General features: G+C 26.9%; 1 protein-coding gene and 1 pseudogene across 1 annotated transcript; both read right to left on the bottom strand.

Moving 5' to 3' along the window:
• Window positions 1–539: 539 nt before the first annotated feature.
• On the bottom strand, window positions 540–8614 carry LOC113560113 (protein grindelwald-like). Its single transcript, XM_026965883.1, has 6 exons — window positions 8449–8614; window positions 4448–4498; window positions 4164–4345; window positions 3697–3917; window positions 769–950; window positions 540–688 (listed from the first exon to the last, which is right to left on the bottom strand). Exons 1-6 carry the CDS (start codon window positions 8612–8614, stop codon window positions 540–542), a joined length of 951 nt encoding a protein of 316 aa, XP_026821684.1.
• Window positions 8615–11305: 2691 nt separating this feature from the next.
• LOC113560111 lies at window positions 11306–13917 on the bottom strand (annotated as a pseudogene).
• Window positions 13918–22200: the final 8283 nt, after the last annotated feature.

The following is a 22200-nucleotide window of genomic DNA, read 5'->3' as shown; positions in this document are numbered from 1 at the left end:
TAAATATTACTACAAGAGTTCTTTTTTTATTTACTACTATATTGTAATAATATTATTTTATTTATTTATTTATTTATTTTGTTCAATTAGTCAATAGTTTAATACTCAAATAAAATAATAATAATTTTTACTTGACATCACAATTCATAAACATTTTAATAACAAGAATGTGCACATTATCTTGTATGTGTATGTGTATAACCTCAAAAGTAACTGCATACTAACAAAGATACAGTATGTACAACATATACATATATTTCCCTTTCACATTTTAAAAGTACATAAAAAATATACATACAATGCTTTGAAACAAATGTTTTGCACATGAATAAAATAATCAGTACAGTTGATTTATAATAATAAAATAATAAAATACATTTGAATATGTACATTTTAAAAATTAAAAAAAAAAAAGTTATTCTATAATATTATCACATTTCAATATCATTAGGTGTCATGTTATCATGAAAATCTTAATACTTGGTTAGGCCCATATCTGATAGAAATTTGATCACATTTTAAAAATTATTACATAATTATCACATTTCAATATCATCGACTATAGCGGTTATAGTAGCCCCCTTTGCCCTCCTGCCACCATTCCATGGCAAAGCAGAGAAGCCATTTCTAAACCAAGGTTCTGGTACCGCAGTTAATTCTTTTTTATTGAAACAGTTCATTTTATATTCTTATGGATCATTTAAGAACACTAAAAAAATGTATGATCATATTCTTTTAATTGTATGGCCGCATAGATACTTAACTTACCATCCAATACATTACAGCATTCGAGTTTAGAAATTTTTTTATTTTTTTTGTATCCTAGCAAGGAGTACAAACTAAGCACTTCATCAGAGAACATTTTTATCATTAATTGCCAAACACTATCTCCAACATCAATTATACCAACTAACAATGAAAATTTAAGTACTTGACAACAAGGAAATGGACTATAGATATTATGGAATTACTAAATATTTAAAATTTTAATGTTCACAATATTAATATTATACACTATCACATACACATACCAAATTAGTTTTTAAATTATTTTCACCAAGAATTCTACTCTTTACAGTCGCTTTACAGTCTTCCTCGGTTTTAATAAGAAACAAATTGTAATAATCAGAAGTACGAATTGTTTCGTTGTTTAGCTGGTTTTGAACAATGGAATTTCCAGAATCGGTTAAAAAAGAATTTAAAAGAATATATGTAGCATTTGTTTTTGAATTAATGTCAGATATGTCATATTTCATTTTTGTTAGTGAATTTATCACAAATGTTTGAAAAATCTACAACAATTAATAAGAATAAATTAACTTTAATAAAAATAATAATACCTATAAAAAATGTATAAATAAAAATATCACAATTTGTCTGTATTGTTTTTCACAGAAGATAACATATTATTTGGTGTATTGTTTTATTATTTGATTGGGACATTAAATGAAGATTAGAAATGTTCTGGTCATTATTTTCAACAGTTATTTTTCCAATAAGAGAATCAATACAGATTGTCTTTTATTTGTGGAGTGTCTAATAGATCTAATAGAAGACACTACACTTTCTAAAAATATGAATATTTTACATTATTAAATCATTAAATAGAGGTTCACACAATAAAATTATTATAATTTCTGCTTACTACAATAACTAATAACTATAATAATTTGCTGCTTGTTATATCTTGCTATCATCGGTTTAAAATAAGGCTTTTTCTAAAAAAGAAAGCATAAATATATTGTTTTTATTATTTGATTGAGACATTTAATTTAAAGGAGAAAAGTTATGGTCATTGTCTTCCATAACTATTTATATAGTAAATCATAAATCACGATGTCCTTATGTCTATTACTACCTATAGACACCTAAAAATTTATCCTCCATAATAGGTTCATCAATTTTGAATAGAATACATACGAATACCCTAATTACAATAAAGCTTAATACACATTTTTTCTTATTTACTATTTCATCTACTTTTAATTGTAATGTTAATATTGTTTTTATAATATACATTATACAATTACATCATGTATGGCATTAGAGCTAAGTAAATGTAACAATAAAATAATAATACAAAACAGATTTTATTTAGTTTTCAACTTAATACGGAACATTATATATAGTAAAAATTATTGGCTAATTTTAAAGCTGTATTTTCTGTTACTTCTAGCAAATGTATCTAATATTATTTCATTGTCTACTGCAATATCTTTTCCAATATTTAGTATTGCTAAAATAATTAAATTGTTCCTAAGCCATGTTGGCTCTAATATACTATGTGGTAATTTTATTAGATGAAAAAGACCTTTTGCATAACCGTAGGTTTGGTTGAGCTTACACATAAATATGTGATTCCCACTTGCATAATTTTAAAATTGACTTCTTTAAACATGTTTATCATGATATTTATTTTGTATTTTAAATTAGAACAATTTATGTCAATAATATCTTACTTATAAACACAAAATACCTATGTAGTTAGAAAATAGTATTTTTCAAATGAAATTCGAAAATTCGCAATTTATAAATAATACCTATGTAGGTACTTTATAAAAATCGATCAGAAAAGTAAACTGTTTAAAATTTAATTTAAATAATTCATCAACTGTTGTTGTAATTTGTAGATACTTATCTGGAAATCTTGTACACAAAATATAATAGAATCTAATATTGGATAGTAATAACATGATGTATAATTAATACTGTTACTATGCCTATGTATATATTGTTGAAGTTTTCGTGTTTAATGTTTTAATGAAATTATTAAGATAAATAATTTCATACTATTAGTATTATTTTCCTACTATTATAATATTTTTATATTTTACTTTTTTAAATTTTATCAAAATGTTATTTATAGTACCTACTTATTAACAACAGTAGCTAGGAAAACAAGTATTACAACAAGTGGTTAGACGGTATAAAGAACAACAGAATGTTAATATAATACTACAGTTATGAGTTATAAATTATGTCTGGTACCTACTTTATCATAAAAAAAGAAAGTTTTTTTTTGATTAAATATTTTTGCTCAAATTTAAGTTTTTTAAATGCTTATTTGAGTGCTTATAATGATTATTTTAAGCGCTTATTTTAAAAATTTTAAATGCTATAAGTCCTGAGCCCTGATTATAATATACATGTCCCTTATATATCTATCAATATTATGTTAACATGGAATTGTACCAGGAGGTATTATATAAAACATACTTAAGCTATTAATTAGACAGCAAAATAAAGCTAATTATAAATGTGTAATAAAAATAAATAAATTTGGATCTATCAAAGACAAATTAAGATGAACGTAATTTACTACCTGTGAGTCTTTTTTACAGAAAAACTATTATTCAGTAATATTATTATAATATATTTTTATATTATTACAACATTCTTTTATTTAAAATAAGTGTTAAGTAATGATAAATTTAATATATTAATAAGCGTGAAATCATAGCATATTGTATAAAAATAAATTATTTAAAAAAAAAGTACAATTAAAATTGAATTGATAATTTAGGGTTTACATTGTTCAATAATCTTAAATTTAAATGTGAAAAAATACCACTTAAGAATTAATGTTAATAGATATTAAAGTTATTCATTATTAAACCTAATGTTTTACTTTTTTCTTCTTTTTGCTGGTGTTATTTTATAATTTATTATATTCATTTATAAAATATCACCGGTTACAGTTTACTACGGACCGGGGACATTTTCCACATCCCCGAGTTGTCGTAGCCAATGAAATCCTGGGCCTCAAGTGTGAAATCTTCACAGGGCAGCTTGTTCGGTGACGAGTTTGTTGTGCTGGCCTGTGAGTTGAATGACGAGCTCACTGTTGACCGCATTGTCGTCTCAGTCAACGGGTTGTCCATTGTCTCACTTATTATACTTACCGCGTTGTCTTTGAACTGTGTAAAAGAAAAAAAACACACAATCTTTAGAATAAACTTAACTCTTATATACACGTAGATGATAGTGGCGTATTTTCTAACTTAATTTTTTTGAGGGAAAGGGAGCCTTATAAAAAATCTATATAACAAATTTCTATATAACTTAGTAATGTATTGAATGATTATTTAAAAACATGCTAGAAGTCTCTATAGTTCTAAGCATAAGTTATAATAATGATAAATATTGGTATATTGTATTTTTACCTTTAAAGAAACCATTTTATTTTTGAAACCCGATTTTTTGCGCCCGTTCTCAACGTTTAATGTCTCCCTCTTGCGGTTCCATAAAATCATCCAAGCGATAAAAATTAAAATGAACGCAATGACTATCAGTACTGTTAAACACGTCATCCAAAATTTCAGGAATTCCAAATCTTGAAGTGAATCTGAATTTGTCATGAAATCATATTTTATGAGTTAGGTATTAAAAGATCGATAAATCTATTAAATACTGTAGTTTAAATTTATAACTGTAGGCATTTGCTCACCTTGTATTTCGTCAGCTTTAACATAACGTTGAATGTAATCATGAATGTAATCTGGGAAAAAAAATTAAAAACGATAAATTAATGCTAATCAGTTGTTAATCAATTAATTAATAAATTAAATTTGTGGTCTTTTTAACCTGTTACCTAAAAAAAAATACACTAAATTATGTACCTGAAAAAGTATGTGTACGAAAAGTTGGTTTAGAAAAATTAATAATAACCTATAAATGGAATAAAATTCATAATAAATAATAGACTTGGTTAGGCTGGTGAAATGTCTTTTCGCTTTTGGTTTTTTTACCCAAAAATAAAGTCTACGATGCCTTTTTTATTCTTATGGTTTAATATAAATCTATATAAATCTTTATTTAAATTAAGTACTTGTATATTTATATTAGGTAATAATAAAAATGAAACAATTTTTACCACCTTTATTTCGTACATGAACTGTGTTTTGGCTCTTCAAAGTGTTGTATTTGTGTTTAATTAGAAAAAGACAATCCATAGGTATACTATTTGTAATTGTTGTTTTTTGGCCGATAAAAAGGTAAAAAGTATGCAATTGTATTAAACCTGCTTTAAAACGTCATCAAAAGTTACAAAAATTTCAACATATAACGATTTCAATTTTTGATTTTATGTGTTTCTATTATTATAGTAATAGTATTATTTAATAAATTATATTAAACTAAGTGTTTAACTTTATAATTAATCTTATTTGTCGTCATAGGTATTTATAATATTAAAAATGTCATTTTACTTAGTTTCTATATTAAATCATGTTTTTTTTAAAGGTTTAATCATTACCTACTAAATGTAATGTCACAGACATTTTTTTTAACTTAGTTTTTTTTACATATAGTTGTAACGAAGTGTTTTTGATGCGATTTTATTTGTCTGTTAAACGTGAAGACGAATTTTCAAATTGCAATCATTTTTATTTATTAGTATATATATAGTACCTAATAATAGTTATTACAATGGTGATACGGCAAACGCCGTGGGTCCGACGTCATCGTCACGTCGCACGTCGCCGTAGCAATGAGATTAGTAAGATTGATAAGTGGCGGATGGGGGGCATATTAAATATATTTTTTTAATTAGTTTAATTAATTACAAGAATTATTTATTTATATTTAATTTTAAAATAAGTAATGTTAGGTTTTACATGCAGTTTATCTTTAAATATAATTTCATTGCACACATTTATTATATATGAACTAACTTAACAAAAATTCTATTAGAATGCCTGAAATATAAAAATGTTTTAAATGTTGAAATAACGTAACACGTTTTTGTAATCTGAACGCGCGTCTCTTAAATGCATAAGATTATAAGACTTAACAATTATGTACAGCTACGGGTACTATAAATTATTCTTTTTTTTTGTACACACGTACAAGCAACAAATAACAATACTTATGTAGGACATTCCTTTTGGGATTATCCTTCAAATCGTATACTAAGGCAGTAAGAAAAAATAACAAAGTAAGACCACCAACCATTATTACCTCGTTACTATTTATTAAGGGTGGGTGGCCAACCTGCGACCCGTAAGTTGCACGTAGCCTTTGACCCTTGTCATAGTCAGATACTCGGATGCGGCTCACGTAGTATTTATAAAATTAAAATTTACTTATTGTTACTATGAATTTTAATTTATTTAGTAGACATTTATAAAAAATTTTCAAATTATATAAAATGCATATTAGTATAATCTTATGAGGAAAAGATAAAACACTAAAACTTTATACATTTATAACGATGTATAATGTTCTACTATTGTTTGTATAGGTATCTATAGTAATTCGAGGTGCTTATGATTACTAGAGTTTACGGACTAGGAGAGATTTTTTCGGGTAACAAACTTCGTTGTAATCGAAAGGACATGAATACAATATTGTGTAGGGAGTGGGTATTAGCAGATGGTTGCAGAACTGTGAGACGCAGTGTTTCTCAACCTTAGTTTTATGATGACACACTATTAAAATATTTCATTCTTCGCGATACACATTAAACAAATCAGTATAATGAGTAGTATTTAATTTTAATTTAATTTTTAATTGGTTATTTAAAATATGACGATAACAGATAATTTATGTTAATGATTATAGAAATTATATCAAATAACTATTAATTTTCGTAAATCGTATTGGAAAATGTTTAAATATTTTGTGTCATTTAATATAGGTACTTCGTGACACATTTGGATTTATTCAGCGATACACTCGTTGAGAAACACTGTTATAATAAATAATCTTCGAGTCATGTTACAAGTTATGTGGGTATAGTAAAATCGTACATGTAAAATTACGTAGGTAATTAAGATTGGCAAACAGACTGTCTGTATTGTCTGTCATCTACCTTAATATAAAATAAGGTTCTTAGTGCGCGCGCGCTATCGTCGAATCGTCACAATTTAATTAAATACTTTTTTTCACCAAAAACGACGACATGGTTGATCTCGCATAAACGACTGCTGTGTAGACGAGGAAATTATTATTATAATAAGTAAAAGTAATAACACTATATCGCGGCTATGTATAAGGTAGCTCAGTGGCAGTTTTTTGAATTTTTCTGGAGGGGGTCCATTAACATTATCTTATAGTATATACCTAATGACAAAAAAAGTTAAACCCATTAGTAATTGCTGAATAAAATTTAATTATTATTTAATTATTGAACTATACGATTAGATGTAGAGATAAGTATAGTCGTCGGGAGTCTTTTGCTAATCGCTAACTAATATTTATTTATAGATTTTAACACGAAACCAATGAATGTGGTAAAAAATCGTAGAACGTTAATATTTTTTAACATCGCAATCGATACACAATGTTATATTATGCATTAAATACCTACTAGCACGGTTATAGATAGCTGTAAAGTGTAAATATTAGTAAATTTTTGTTCATGAAAAAATAATAAATAACACAATAAAGATGATAATTTAAAATCAGTAAAATACAATTTTAGACTTTTGTAGAGACTTTCATAAACGATTGAAATTAAAATAATTTTTAAATTTTCTTAATATTTGCCTAATCTAACCTGGCTACACCACTTATATAATAGGTACCTATTCAATTTTTATTATAAAATATAAATATTTAAATTTTTACGAATCTGAATTATAAATACTTTTTAATTTGATTTAAATTGAATGGTAATCTTATATTAAAAGAGTATTTGTGAATAAACTCGTAAATAATAACTAATTCGTATAAATAACAAGATTAAAAATTTACAATTTAGACTTTCGACGATGATAAATGATTCGACAGTTTATCGCTGTGGCTGTAACTGTTGTTCAAACGGCCAAACGCTATTATTATCACAAATAATAGATAATATCGTAAACGTTATAATTTCAGGGCAAATATAAATATCTATATAGCTGTAGCAAACAATTAAAATATACGACATAATAATGATGAAATCACTAAAATTATGTATACGCGTTGTAACCGCGTATAAAAGTCTTAATAGCTAGTCAAAACCCGAGCTCCCAGAACCCATAATGTATCACAATCTAAACTCGGGATCTAGGGGGGGTCCAGACCCTCTGGACCCCCCCCCCCCGTAAAACCGCCACAGAGGTATAATTTAATAATATAACGCGTGAACAGATGTGACGATCCTAATTATTATTATTGTTATTGGTATACTTTGCTGATTTATAAGAATTTAAAAATATTGAAATTTATCTACTAGGTTAAAGGATATCAATCAAATAAATGTATAGTAAATTATTATATACTCCATACATCATTTACGTGTAACCAGCAACTGTGTATGGAGCATAATGTATACTCGTGTGATCTAAGATCTACACGGCTATAAGCATCAATTGTAGCCGAGAATTGTTAGAAAAAGAGTAGATAGTTATATACACTATGTTATACGTGTTTAATTTAAAAATCGTAAAAACAAAAACATATAGGTATATGAATATATTTCTGGGCTCTATAGCGGTGGTTATACCTATAATATAAACGTACCTTGGCACCGTTGCTCGCATATATTGGCGTCGAAGTTGTTAGATGTCTCGTTGCAGTAAGATGGACATGGGTAGCACTGGAGATCGTGGAGCTGGCACAAGTGATATTTGGGACATTCAAGTTCACCGCATAGTTTTCTCATCGTCAATCCCGCAGACCGATGCATTATAGTGGAGACTGCAATAATGTTCGTTACGATAAAAAAAAAAAAAAAAAAACAATAGTTTATTAGATATCTGTGCTATATGACAGTATATTTATCACGGTAATATTAATAATATCGTCGTCGCCGTTACTTACCTAGCGAACGAATGTTAATAAAGATATTGGAAGAGGTTACTTGTCCTTGGTGGAAACCCGCTAATGTACTGCTGAATGACTATGTTCAACTAGTGTGTGATACGAGTAGTGGCTGTGGCAATAATGGCGCAGCAGTTGAAAAGGAATGTTTTCGTGAGCGCATATATACCATATACAGTATATTCGGTAGTCACTACCCCCCCACTGGACAACAGGCGAATCACGAATAAAGAAATTCCGATTGCACCAATATGGCCTATAACGTATTGATACGAGCGGAGTCATGGCGCGACGTTGTCATTCTTTCATTGTGTACCCTGCCCCAACCATCCCGTTCACTTCTGTTTCACCACCGTTATCGGCAGATATCTACCCGACGGGATTTTCACGATGAGCAACACACCTGTAAGAACCGATGACCGGTTTCGGATGGGTGGTGTACGGGCCGTTCACGATGTTGCCGAGCGGTTCTGTGTCTTGTTATTTTTTTCGATAAATCGCGGATCAAAGGATCGTAGGTAATATTTTCCAATGGAAAATGAAGTCACCAAACATCCATCATTTATATTATTTTTCCAGTTATAGTTTATAGTCGTTATGACAGAAATGTTTTACATTTGAATTTAAATTTTAAGTATAATCTAAAGCATATTTCATAAATACAGAATTTTATCTTTATATTTCTATAAATAATTATTATTAAAAAGGCATTTTGTTATAAAAAAAAATTACGATTAGTAATCATATTTTACTAGATATTAAAAAAATATATTATCCATTTACATAATTTTACTTCTAAAAATATCAATAATATACTAATTTATTAGTGTAAATAAATATTTAAAAAAGGGGGTATATCTCCTAATTGCGCTCATCCTCCACTTTGAGTACACCTGGATTAAATTTCTCTTTTATCCTCTTCTTTCTAGATTGGTTCTTATTTTTATGATCACTGACGTGAAGGCAACACTGTCTTCTATTGCGGTTGCGGGCTGGGTACAGTTATCCCAAACGTGATAGGAATATCTTTTATTACCAACGTTAAATATTGAAAAAATTCCTAATGGGAATTTAAGTGGGCTGATGGTGAGATACTATATAAAACGTAGTTTAAATCACGAACTACTACATATACCTATTTATAAATAATATTTATAATCATGAAAAAATCTATTTTTTTTTAGTGACATCTGATTATTGCATTATTTTCTTAGGACTTCCATTGTTATTAGTTTATTACCAATTACCATACACTAAACTACTATAGACTCTATAGTATAAAGTAATTACTCTTACTCTATGCTCTATGGTTAGTACTCAAAAGACCAAAATAACCAAATATATATTTTTCAAGTTGCGATAACGATGTATTTAAATGGTTTTAATTTAAACCTTCTAACACATAGGTACACAAGTCACAAATTAATTTAGTCTTTACAGAGTTTACAATAATACAATATAAAATATCAATAACCAATAGTTCATACTTATACTGGTCTCCATAGCTAATAGGTATTCAGTCACGAATATTATGATTTATGTCCATACAAGTACTGTTGGAACTTGGCAGAACGCACGGAGGATATAAACCAGGTATTTTATTTATAAAATAATATAATGTTAATAATTAAATTACGATAAATTAAGTGTTAGAATTAATGTTTTGATTTTAAATAAAATATATCTATAAAATAGTGATAATTAATAATTTAAACTCTTTGTTTTTCATGTCGAGATTTTAAATAAAAACTTATAATAGATAAATATTATGAAATATAAATCACGCTTTTATACACAAATCATTGTAAAATCAAAACATTCATCGTTCTGCTTAGAATCTAAATTTTTAAATCAATAGGTAATACTTATCCAAATAATACATAAATACATAATATAACACCTAATTATTAATTACAAATAAACATATATATATATAAAAGTAGCAATTATTACATCTTGTTATTAAATCTAATGAATACTATATAATATGAAACATTTATTTGTTCAAACCAACTCATTTGAGCAGTTAAATGGTTAATTTAAATTAAAATGTTGTTATCCTGTAAAAATATTAATAGAAAAAATTTGTTATTTAAGTACGAACTTTTTTATACTTTGTCAATTACTATCAAAATTACATTTTATATATTATATAAACTTACAGGGAATGGACCTATCTGTCCTTGAGCGTATCCATCATATTGATGGCCTGCCCTCCTGAGGAACATTAATTTATCCCCGTCAATATTCAATGATTGTATATGTTGACGAAATATTTGAGTTGTGATAAATCTTTCCTATCTCGAAGTAGCATCTCTAATCTGGCAACCTTATTAAATTATAACTGATGTTACATTATCCGTTTATGAAATGCTAAATTTAAAAATACCGTATAATTTTGTCGTGCTTGATGTAACTCAACAAAATACTGATTTTCAATCAGTGTCAATTTGTCTATAGTGATCAAAATGTACAAATGATTAAAAAAAATTATTGGTATTGATTGTATAGAAGAAGAACTTATATACCTACCTTTATAATATAATTACGCAATATTAGAGTTTTAAAAAAATAATATTTATAGGAAAGTCTTATGGATAAAATCCCATATATTTAGATGTTTTGACATTTGTGTCAGCAAAGTGGAGTGAAAGGGCTCTAAATAATTATTGGTCCTATATTCACACCCAAAAACACTAATAATTCTATGTTCAACTTTAGTCAGCCAATATCTATGAATATATCCAACTAGGAAAGCTCTCAATTGTTCTTCAATGTCTGGAAATTGTTGTACGTAATTAATGATAGCCCTGAAACCCTCAGTGATATCGTGTTGAGGACAATCTGGGTGGCTTTTTTCCGCAGGAAAATGTGGTAAAGCTAATACCTAAACAAGGAAACTATTGTTATTCAAAAAGCTCAGTTAATCAATAATACTTATACAACCATTCTCAAAACTCTTGTTGCAACAGGAAAACTTTGAAAAAGATTAAATACACTGTTCAATTTCCGCCTACTGTATCGTATAACTGCCTGTGAAATGAAATGTATATTGTGTAGAAAATTCCATTTAAAGTTTGTATTTTTTTTTTACTTATTTATATTTACCTGACAGTAATGAAACCAACAACCCATCAATTTACTCTTAGGCATCACAGTTTTGACAGAATTCATCTATGACATTTCAAAATCTGTTATTATACATAACTGATCGTAATTTAATGGCAGCAAGTTGCGTATAACACTCAAAAGTGCTTAGTAACTTTCTTGAGTCATTGAAATAAAGAATGTATATATCATTGGAAATGACTGCAAAGTACAACGTATCAATTTATTTGGTAAGTTATAATATTAACAATAAACATTGCCGCATTGGTATTGTTTATAATACAATACAATTAATATTATCATTATTTATAGTTGATTCTACTCACTACACTTTTGTACACTATCTGAAATTTGACAAAAGCACCTTTTTTTTAGTTCTGGTGGACTTGTAGGAATGTTTTTTTAAATATTCCATCAATCCTAACTACCACAACAGTGCCCAATTCTGCTTGATATCTCTGTATTGCTTCAATATTAGTAAATACAATACCTATATGATTTCCATCGACTATTAATGGACATTCTCTTCTGAAAAATCTGAGTTTTATAAAATATATTACGATTGAATTTTTGCTATTACAATTAAATTATTATTATCTTTTTTTTTTTTACCTAGTTTAATATTTGTATTAAATGATTTAGAGAATTTGGAAGAGGAGGTCGCCTGCATCGTTGCTGCCTTTTAACCCAATATTGTGTTTGGAAACACGTATAATTTTCTGCTGCTTCGGAGTGACTAATAATTTCAACTTTTAAGAACTATGAAATGCATTATTGTTTCTTGTTTATATTTACTTGACAATTTCCTGATTATACACTTGTCTAACAGAAGAGGATAAATTTCAAGATGAAAGAACTCTTAGAAACTGCTTCTCTAAAAAATGCTAATGGCTTATTAATGATTTCCAGGCCATGGTTATAGATCCGGTTTAATGACAAGTACCCCTGGTTGTTTAAATTAATACTAGCCGTGGCAGGGCAAAATGGCAAATCATGATTTTTTCTGTGGCAAACTAAATATCTTTGATAACGAAAAATTAAGGTGATTATTTCATTTGTAATTTTAGTATTAGTTATTAATCTTAATTTTCTATAATTTTTATCATGTATGTAGATTTACAAACGGGTACAGTACTTTTTTTTGTAATACTTAAAATTTAAGTTGTCCACATAAACTTGAGACCTGGCTTGAACTCCAGGAATTATGGTGTAAGTCTCAGGATTTTGATCTACTGGAACTGTGACATAATAATTATGTGTTTATTATTTATTATAACTTAAATAAAAAAATTTTAAAAAAAAATAATGAAAAACATTCTTTCGAACTGGTGCAATTAAGTTTGAAATGTAGTCAAAGTTATAACTAAAGAGTGGATTATTATTATTATGTACTCCTGGTATGATTCTATATGTACGATTAAGTTGTAAGTTTTCTAAAATGAAGAAAATTAATAAAAACTAAATGTCAATGGCTATATAACAATTATTTTTATAAAATTAAATACAAATTACCGTTCTCATAATCAATTATAGGTTCATCATTTTCATTGTTTTCTTCAACTACTAAAATATATTATATTTATTTTAAGTATATTGTAGTAAGGAAAATTAAATTTGCTACTTACCTTCGCCCAACTCTGAATCTGAACTATCTTCAACTAAAAAAAATTGAATTTAAGTAAAACTAACCTAACTATTATCATATTAAGCGTTATAAAAGTGTATATTATCTACCTAATACAAATAAATGATTATTTTTAAAAAGTAATACATTTTTATGTTAAAGCAATAAATTCACTCATTCTATACAAACATACTAATAAATAATAATGATTTACAATATTAACTGTAAAAGCACTGATTTTTTATTAATATACTTAAATGTTGTGTAATATAAGCATATTAATTAATCAAATTTATTTTTTAGTATTTGGAAATAAAAATTTAAATTGGTTTACTTGGTATATAATAATTGTGATCAACCAAGTGATTGTCTACTGTTATTTGACCAATATTTACATATGTGTGATCATTCAGCACATCGTCATTGCAACACTCCATTGTTTTTTTTAATACAATATGAAAATATAAATTTGATGTATAAGTATGAACTAGTATACTACTGCACTGTCTATACTGGTATGTGATCAACATTAGAGATACTTTAAAGAATCATATTATCTTGTGTTCTATTTATTATGTAGCCTATCAATTGCAATATAAAATAAAAAAGATTTTTAATCGTTACTATAACAATGAAAACTCACTAGTGATTGGGATAGTGTTATTTTAATGGTGTTATTCACCCTATACATATAATAGGTTCCAGAAATTCCTATCAAGATCAAGTTTTACAATTTTAGGTATCTCATTTTTTCAATACCTATAAAAATAAATACACATGGAAATATCTTTATGGCTAAACAAATATAGGTAAAAAATGTACCACATCGTGTCGGTATCTTGCATAAAAACTAATTCATAATTGTTAATTTAATACATAATTTCTATTATAAATTGATACTTAAACCCTTTAACTGTGAATGAATTAGTGGGGGTCCTCTTTTTAAAATTCTTCTAATTCGTATAATGTGCATAATTTGCTTACCCACTAATGTTAGGGTAATTAGCTTTTATGAAAAAACGCGCTTGAAACTGAGAACTCTCGTCTGCGTAGTGAAGTCGATGCTTTCAAAGAAAAATTATCCTGCCTGGAATCTAACAATAAACTAATGTTATGCGTCCATTAAAAGTAATTTTCGACTCAAAAGATAAGACAAATCGCCTGCTTTCTGAATTCCATAAGGCCAAACGGTTGGGTACTGTTTTCCCTGAAGGATTTAGTATTGTCAGTGACAAGACTCCTCTCCAACGTCAGATGCTACAATCGTGCCATGAAGAACTTGAAAAAACTACAAAACGGTGAAACCGGGTTGAGGATCATTTATGTAAATGGTATTCCCAAAGTTGGTACTGCTGTTCCAAATAACGCAGGCGCTCATCATCAGCATCTAAAACCTCATCATTAACTTCTTCTACCAATAGTGTTACAGTACGTTGGTTTTACCAAGACTTCTGCGGCCTTAGGTCTAAACTACGCAATTTTAATTGTAATGTATCTCAATTTAACTTCACTTATATAATTTTAACTGAAACTTGGCTAACAAAAAATTTTTATGATAACAAACTTGGTCTGATTAATTATAATATTTATAGATATGAGAGTTGTTCTAATTTTAGTCATTGTAATTATGGTGGCGGTGTCCTAATTGGCATTCGTATTTCTTCTCATTTAATTTTAATATCTGAGACCAATGTTGAACAGATTTTTGTTAAATTTGCTATTGATACCACTTGTTATGTAGTCGGTGGTGTTTATATTCCTCCACATTCCAACCCTGATATTTATAAATCTCTCGTAAAAACTATTAAATATATAACCTGCCAGTTCAAAGAACATACTTATATTTTCTGCGGTGACTATAACTTACCTGAAATATTATGGGATAATGATGACTGTGATTTATGTTACTCTTATTCATCGTCTCCCAAAGCGCCGTGTGTAACTGAAGCATTCGCAACCTATACGTTCTTTCAGTTAAATATTCTTTACAATTGTCATGGTTCGATTTTAGATCTCGTTTTTTGTAACTGCAAGCACATGTCTGTCGAAAAATCCTTTGAGCCTGCTGTCCCAATTGATCCTTACCACCCTGCTCTTTATATTTTATTATCTTGTTCTCCACTGGACCTTAATAGAAAATGTGACCAATAATTTTTTAATTTCCCTAAAGCAGATTATCATTCTATTAGTGTATACTTAGAAATATTTGACCGGTCATCTACTTTCAAGCCCCTTGATATTGATTCTACTGTTAATGTATTTTATGATGCCTTACATAAAGTGGTAATTGATATATATTTTCTTCCTATCCTCCATGGTTCACTAAAGGGCTTACACACTTAGTAATATTAAAGAAACAAGCACATGCTAAGTTTAAATCTTCATCTAGTGCTTACGACTATAAACAATTCTCCTTTTTAGGGACAAAATTTAAATATTTATTCAAAAAAAGATTCCGTACCTATTCATCTAATGTTGACTCGTCTTTTATTAGTAATCCTATGAGTTTTTGGAAATTTGTTTAAAAAAATAGATCAAATAGTAATATTTCTAGTTCTATAAATTTCAATGAGCACATCACTTCGTGTGATAGTGATTTTGCTGAATTATTTTCAACGTATTTTTCTTCTGCGTACTCTTCTCAAAAAGTAGTTTTAATGATGTGTTTTATAAATTAGCTAATCTGCGTGGCGTTAGGTCTATTGGGCCTGATGGTCTTTCTGGTGATTTTTTATTTCATCTACGCTCTATTATCAGTTATCAACTCTGGTTATTATTCAGGCATTCTCTTGATGAAGGAATTTTTCTGTCTATACTAAAATTTAGCTCTGTAACACAAATTCTCAAGTCAGGTGATTCATTTTCTGTCTTGAACTATAGGCCTATCTCCATTCAATCTCGCATCTCTAAAATTCTGGAATCCCTAGTATTAAATGATATTAGTCTGTTTATCAACCCTATTAGAATTAAAGAGTAACATGGTTTTCGCTCGGGTCGGTCGACTGTTACATGTAATTTAGTTTTTAATAACTTTATTTATAATTCTTTTTATTTACACAGTCTTCCACAAAGCATTTGATTCCGTTAATTAATCATGTTGTTCTAGTTCAGATCCTTAAAGCATCTGGATTCGGTGAGCCCCTACTGTCGTGGCTTAAATTCTTTTTAGTTGATAGATACCAATGGGTCTCACTTTTCAATTTTAAATCGAACGTATACTTAGCATATTCTGGAATACCACTAGGGGGCACTTGTTACCTTTACTCTTCAATATTTCTATCAACATCATAGGTAGCGCTCTTCATCATTGTCGTTTTTATTTTTTGCTAATGATGTTAAACTCTATTCAAATAAATTCGAATGAAGACTGTTTAAAACTACAAAGTGATATTAATCGATTTGAGGAGCTTTTCAACAAACTTATCTACCTCTAAATATATCCAAATGTAAGGTCATGAGTTTCACCAGATCTCGTACTTCTCTCCTTTTCCCTTACCATACTGTAATTTCACGTTGTAATGATTTTATTATGGATCATGGCTTTAAATTAACTAGAAATCTAAAATATATACAAATATGAAATAATCAATAATAATAATTTATAATATATTAATGTTATTAAGTTTTTCTTTTATTTCTTTTTTCTCTCATCGTCGAGAAATAAGATCATAAAATATTTAATAGTTGATACTTGAATACTTGATAGTTTGATACTGAATAGTAAATAGAAATAAAAAAAAAATAACAAAAAAGATAAAATAAAAAAATGAATACCTATTCTGGATATTCTTGACTAAAATAAAATGTAACATCTGATGAACATAAACATATTAAATTATTAAATATTAAAAAATGACAAATTTTAGTTAGTAATATTTAAAATTGAACAGTTAATAATAATCAAAACAAATTAACTAAAAAGATAAAAATAAAAAAAATGAATACCTATTCTGGGTATTCTTGATTAAAACAAAAACAACATGTAATATTTAATAAACATAAAATATTAAGTTATTAAATATTAAAAATATAACAAGTTTTTATACGGTAAATGGTAACTAATAATTTAAAACTTCAATGTTTCATCATAGAAAATTTTAAAAATAAATCATCATCATCATCATCATCATCTGTTTCAAGAGATATTTCAATGCTATCATTAAGTATACTTGTTGTGTTGATTTAATTTTGACTAGTAAACGAGTTCAACGGTGTATCAGTATCATAGTCTGTCAAAGATAGTATTTTTATAGTTATTTTGTATCATTACAAAATGCTGTCCATCAATGTAATGCCTCCGTTTCTTCTGCAGCTATCCAAAGATATTCTTTAATTTTTGAAAATGGTCCAAATTTGTTTTTAAAGTTGGCAAAATCAGAAATTACCTTTCTTACATTAATCTCTATATTATCCAAGTGCTTGGATAACTGATAAATAAATTTTACTGCTTCGGTGATTATCTGAATTAAAAGATTTATCAAAGTATTTTGGGTCAAGTATATTTGCAGCTTTGTGAATTTTAGATTGATAAAATTCTTTTCTTAGATCAAGAGCTTCCATAATATTATGTTTTCTTCACTATTTAAAATTGTATTATTTTGTAATGTCTCTTCAAAAAATTTTTTCAATTCTATAAAAATTACAGGTACAATACTTAATTGTGATGTATCACTTTCAATTTTTGTGATCCATTTTGTTACTGGATTCATAAGACAATAGAAATGTTCAACTTTTTTCCGAAAATTTAAATTGTTTATAGTTTTCTTTACATTTGGCTTTAGATCTTTTTCAACAATTTCATCAACATTAATTGAACGGATTATTTGTTTATTAACTAATAGTGATTTAAAAGAACCACTACTGATCCCCATTTAGTGACAACTGGTAACTAAAGCGCCATAGAAGTAGAACTATTTGCATTTCTTTTATCCTAAAATGCTGCACTAGTTATGTGCCCCCCTTTTTATATTATTAACTATATCTTTTCCATCATTAATAATATCTTTTAATGAATTCATTTTAATTATATCATTTATCAGTAAATCTAGGCCATGTGCAACGCATCCATATGAAGTGACATGAGGATACTTTTCAGTTATAAGAATCCAAGCCTTTTTCATATTTTTAGCGTTGTCTGGAACAACACCAAAAACTTTACGTGGGCCAACATCTTTAATCACAGAAATAATATGCTCAGTTATATTCTCACCTGTATGGCAATCAACTCCAATTGCTAATGACTTATAAAAAATTGGCTTAGGAGTTGTAATTATAAAATTTATGATACTTTCATTCCAGATGTTAGTCCAGCCAACACACATAAGACCAAGTGCGTTCGAATCAGCAATACAAATTGTGGTATGATCTTTAACTTTTGAGTATTCATCGTCTAGAAGTTTATTTGAAATTGAATGACTAATAGGTGGTTTATATGCTGGGCGAAGTGTTTTAAATAATTCTAACCAGTAAGAGTTATCCACTAAACTCATTGGAGCAGCTCTAGCATAAACTGCACGAGCCAAAAGAACATCAATATATTTTTTTTCCTCAAGATTCATTTTATCACAATATTTAAGAATACTATTAGTTTTACTAGAATTACCACAAGATATATTTGTAAGTGTACTAGATACAGAACTTTGGCTTTGGTTAAAACTAAATGATGTAGTTGGTGGCGAACTGCATATAATACCATTATGTTCTTTTGATTCATAGTAGTTGGTGTAGATATAAAAGAGGAATCCATTGTTGATTCTAAGTTTATTTTTAAAGTATCATCAATACCAATATCATTTATATTTTCTTCAATAAAGTAATTACCTAAAATTAAAATATAATTTAATATTATATTTCATATATATATATTATTATTTAACAGATAGATTTAGGTAATTAGTAATTTAATATTTAATAAACAAATATTGAAAAGGTACCTATTATTATTTATTAAAAAGAAAATAATAATAATAAAATTCCACATGTATAAATGAACCATAACCAATAATTAAAAAATATTTAGGTACCTATTTGAAATGAAGCTTTATCTAACTTATAACTACCCAAATAGATAATTTTTATATAAGTAGTACTCATGTATGTACTTTTTTAATTTTAGCTAAAAGTGGAAAATTCTGATTTTAAAGCATGTTATAATGTAAAAGTTCTCACAAAATACCTAGTTAAAATATAAATGCATTCATAAATAAATGATATGGAGGGTTCTTAAATTTTCAGGAATTTTCTTTGTTAAAAAGTGTGAAAAAAATGCATTTAAGTATCTCAAATGGTAATTCTTATTGTAACATTATCTAACTTTAAAAGATTTTTAATCAAATGAAAAAACTGACTATCTAGTTATAAGTTTATTATTGTTATGGCTTTATGAGTGTTATGATTTTATGTCTATAGTCTATGAATTACATAGATTATTAAATTTATAAATTTACTTACTTATAGTAGAATTTTCAACAAATTTGTGATGGTGTCTAAGATATTTTTAACGTCAGACGGACAGCTAGTGCAACTTAAAATATGTTTTTGTTGTCGTGTAGCATTTGGAAAAGTGAACCAAGAACAAAAACTGCATATTTTTCACGAAAAAATATTGGAAAGAATGCTTATTACTATCCAATATTTGATTTTATTATATTTTGAGTACCAGATTTACAGAAAAGTGTCTACAAATTGCAACTACAGTTAATGAGCTTTTTACTTAAATTTTAAACAGTTTTCTTTTCAGATCGATTATTATAAAATACTTACGTATTATTTATAAATTAAAATTTTCGAATTTTATTTGATATTTACTATTTTTGACTACCTATTTTTTGTTTATATATAGGATATTATTGACATTAATTGTTCTAATTTAAAATACAAAATTAATATCATGATAAACATGTTTAAAGAAGTCAATTTTAAAATATTAAAGTACATTTACATAAAGTAGTACTTCCTAATTCATTTAAAATTATGCAGGTGGGAGTCATATATTTATGTGTGAGCTCAGCTATTTGTGAAAGGTATTTTCATCTATTAGGATTAACATATATATTCGAGCCAACATTGCTTAAGAACACTTTACTAATTTAGCAATACTAAATATTGGATAAGATATTGTAGTAGAGAATGAAATAATATTAGATTTATTTGCTAGAAGTAACAGAAAATACAGCTTTAAAATTGATCAATAACATTTTTTATGTACTTATAATGTTCCGTATTTAGTTGAAAACTACCCACACAACATTTGTCAATCCATACAATTGTATAAATATTTAAAGTTCATTAAATTTCAAATTTTTAAAATAAAAGATTTATACGATATTGTATGTAAATTATTATTCTTTATATTGTATTCGAAGTATTTGATAATGATTAATAATAATCTATAATGCAATATTCTTTTTTCAATCAAAATTTGAGATAACATGTACATTGTCACACAGAATTTGTCAATCATAAGGATTATACCAATGTTTAACTTAGATTGGAATTTAAATATTTAAAACTAAAACTTTATCCTACTAAAACTATATTTATTTGAAGTCCGAATATCCGATATTTACCCTATAGCTTGGTGGTTTTACATAACAAACCTAAGGATTGTGTTTTCGATTTTAACGAATGTCCAGATGACTAATTATATTAAAATACTATACATTTTTATTATAACTATAACTTTAAAATTAAGTCCAACGGCTAAAGTCTGACTTTATATGCTTAGCCAAAAAATAATGTGCTTACTAAAAAATGTATTGTTTTAAAATATAAACCAAATGAAAAAGAGTTCAAATTTCTCAGGGCTAGGATTCTTCATAAAAACATAGATAAACTAAAAAAGTGTTAACTATCTATTATTTCATTCAAAATTATGCTAATATAATAAGTATAACTTGTATTTCTGATACTTATTTTTCAGAAATACTAGAAAAAGCTAGAAAAATAGCAGATATAGCAAAGTATAAATCTGATTTTTCATTAACTGAAGATGAAACTATTAAAGCAGTAGATACACCTAGTTCTCCTTCATCATCAACTGATTCTATGTCACTATTTACTGACCCCAATGGCCAGTATAAAAAACATAAATACTATTTCTATTTGTAAATTAATTTAAACATTTAATATTGAAAATGATTAAGAATTATACTTAACAACTTTAAAAAATAATAAAAGGTTTGGTTGTACAAAAATAAATCCTGAATGGTCTTCTTCACAAAAAAAAATTAAAAATAACTAGTTTTTATTAACATGGGTTTAATCTGTAGCAGTTAGTATTTTATGAACAAACAAATGATTAACTGTTGGATAATACTAAATTAAAACAAACAACTTATTGTAATATTTAAATTATTCTTATAATTTATATAAAAATTATTATTGTTAATTACAAAAATATATTTAATTTTAGTATGTCAAATGGAGAAAAATATCAATGAACACAATTCGACACCAACATCAGCATCAAAACAGTTTGAATTAAGCAAAGGTACTTTTACCTATTGGCTATTGCCTGTTGAAATTATTATTAAATCTTTTAAAATATAATATTATAATTTTAAAAGTCTTATCTATTATTATTTATTATAACTAATGACTATATATTGTATGATAATATGTACAATTATACAATTATAATTATTATTTGATAACTGATAATTATAATATAAATATAATTACCTTTTTAGGTGCTGTTAAAAAACAAACAAAATTTAAGA

The sequence above is a fragment of the Rhopalosiphum maidis genome, chromosome 3 (assembly GCF_003676215.2).
Source record: "Rhopalosiphum maidis isolate BTI-1 chromosome 3, ASM367621v3, whole genome shotgun sequence".
In the NCBI taxonomy this organism is placed as follows: Eukaryota; Metazoa; Arthropoda; class Insecta; order Hemiptera; family Aphididae; genus Rhopalosiphum; species Rhopalosiphum maidis.
This window is presented reverse-complemented; position numbering and strand designations above follow the sequence as displayed.

Bases quoted from the DNA above. Each gene is read 5' to 3' on its own strand.
- LOC113560113 (XM_026965883.1), bottom strand. From the start codon at position 8,614: ATGCATCGGTCTGCGGGATTGACGATGAGAAAACTATGCGGTGAACTT. The intron at 951-3,696 runs GTAACCGGTGAT...TAATATCTATAG, and splicing joins TCCCCGGTCCGTAGTAAACT to TCCATTTCCTTGTTGTCAAG. The intron at 689-768 runs GTAAGTTAAGTA...ATGATCCATAAG, and splicing joins ATGCTGTAATGTATTGGATG to AATATAAAATGAACTGTTTC.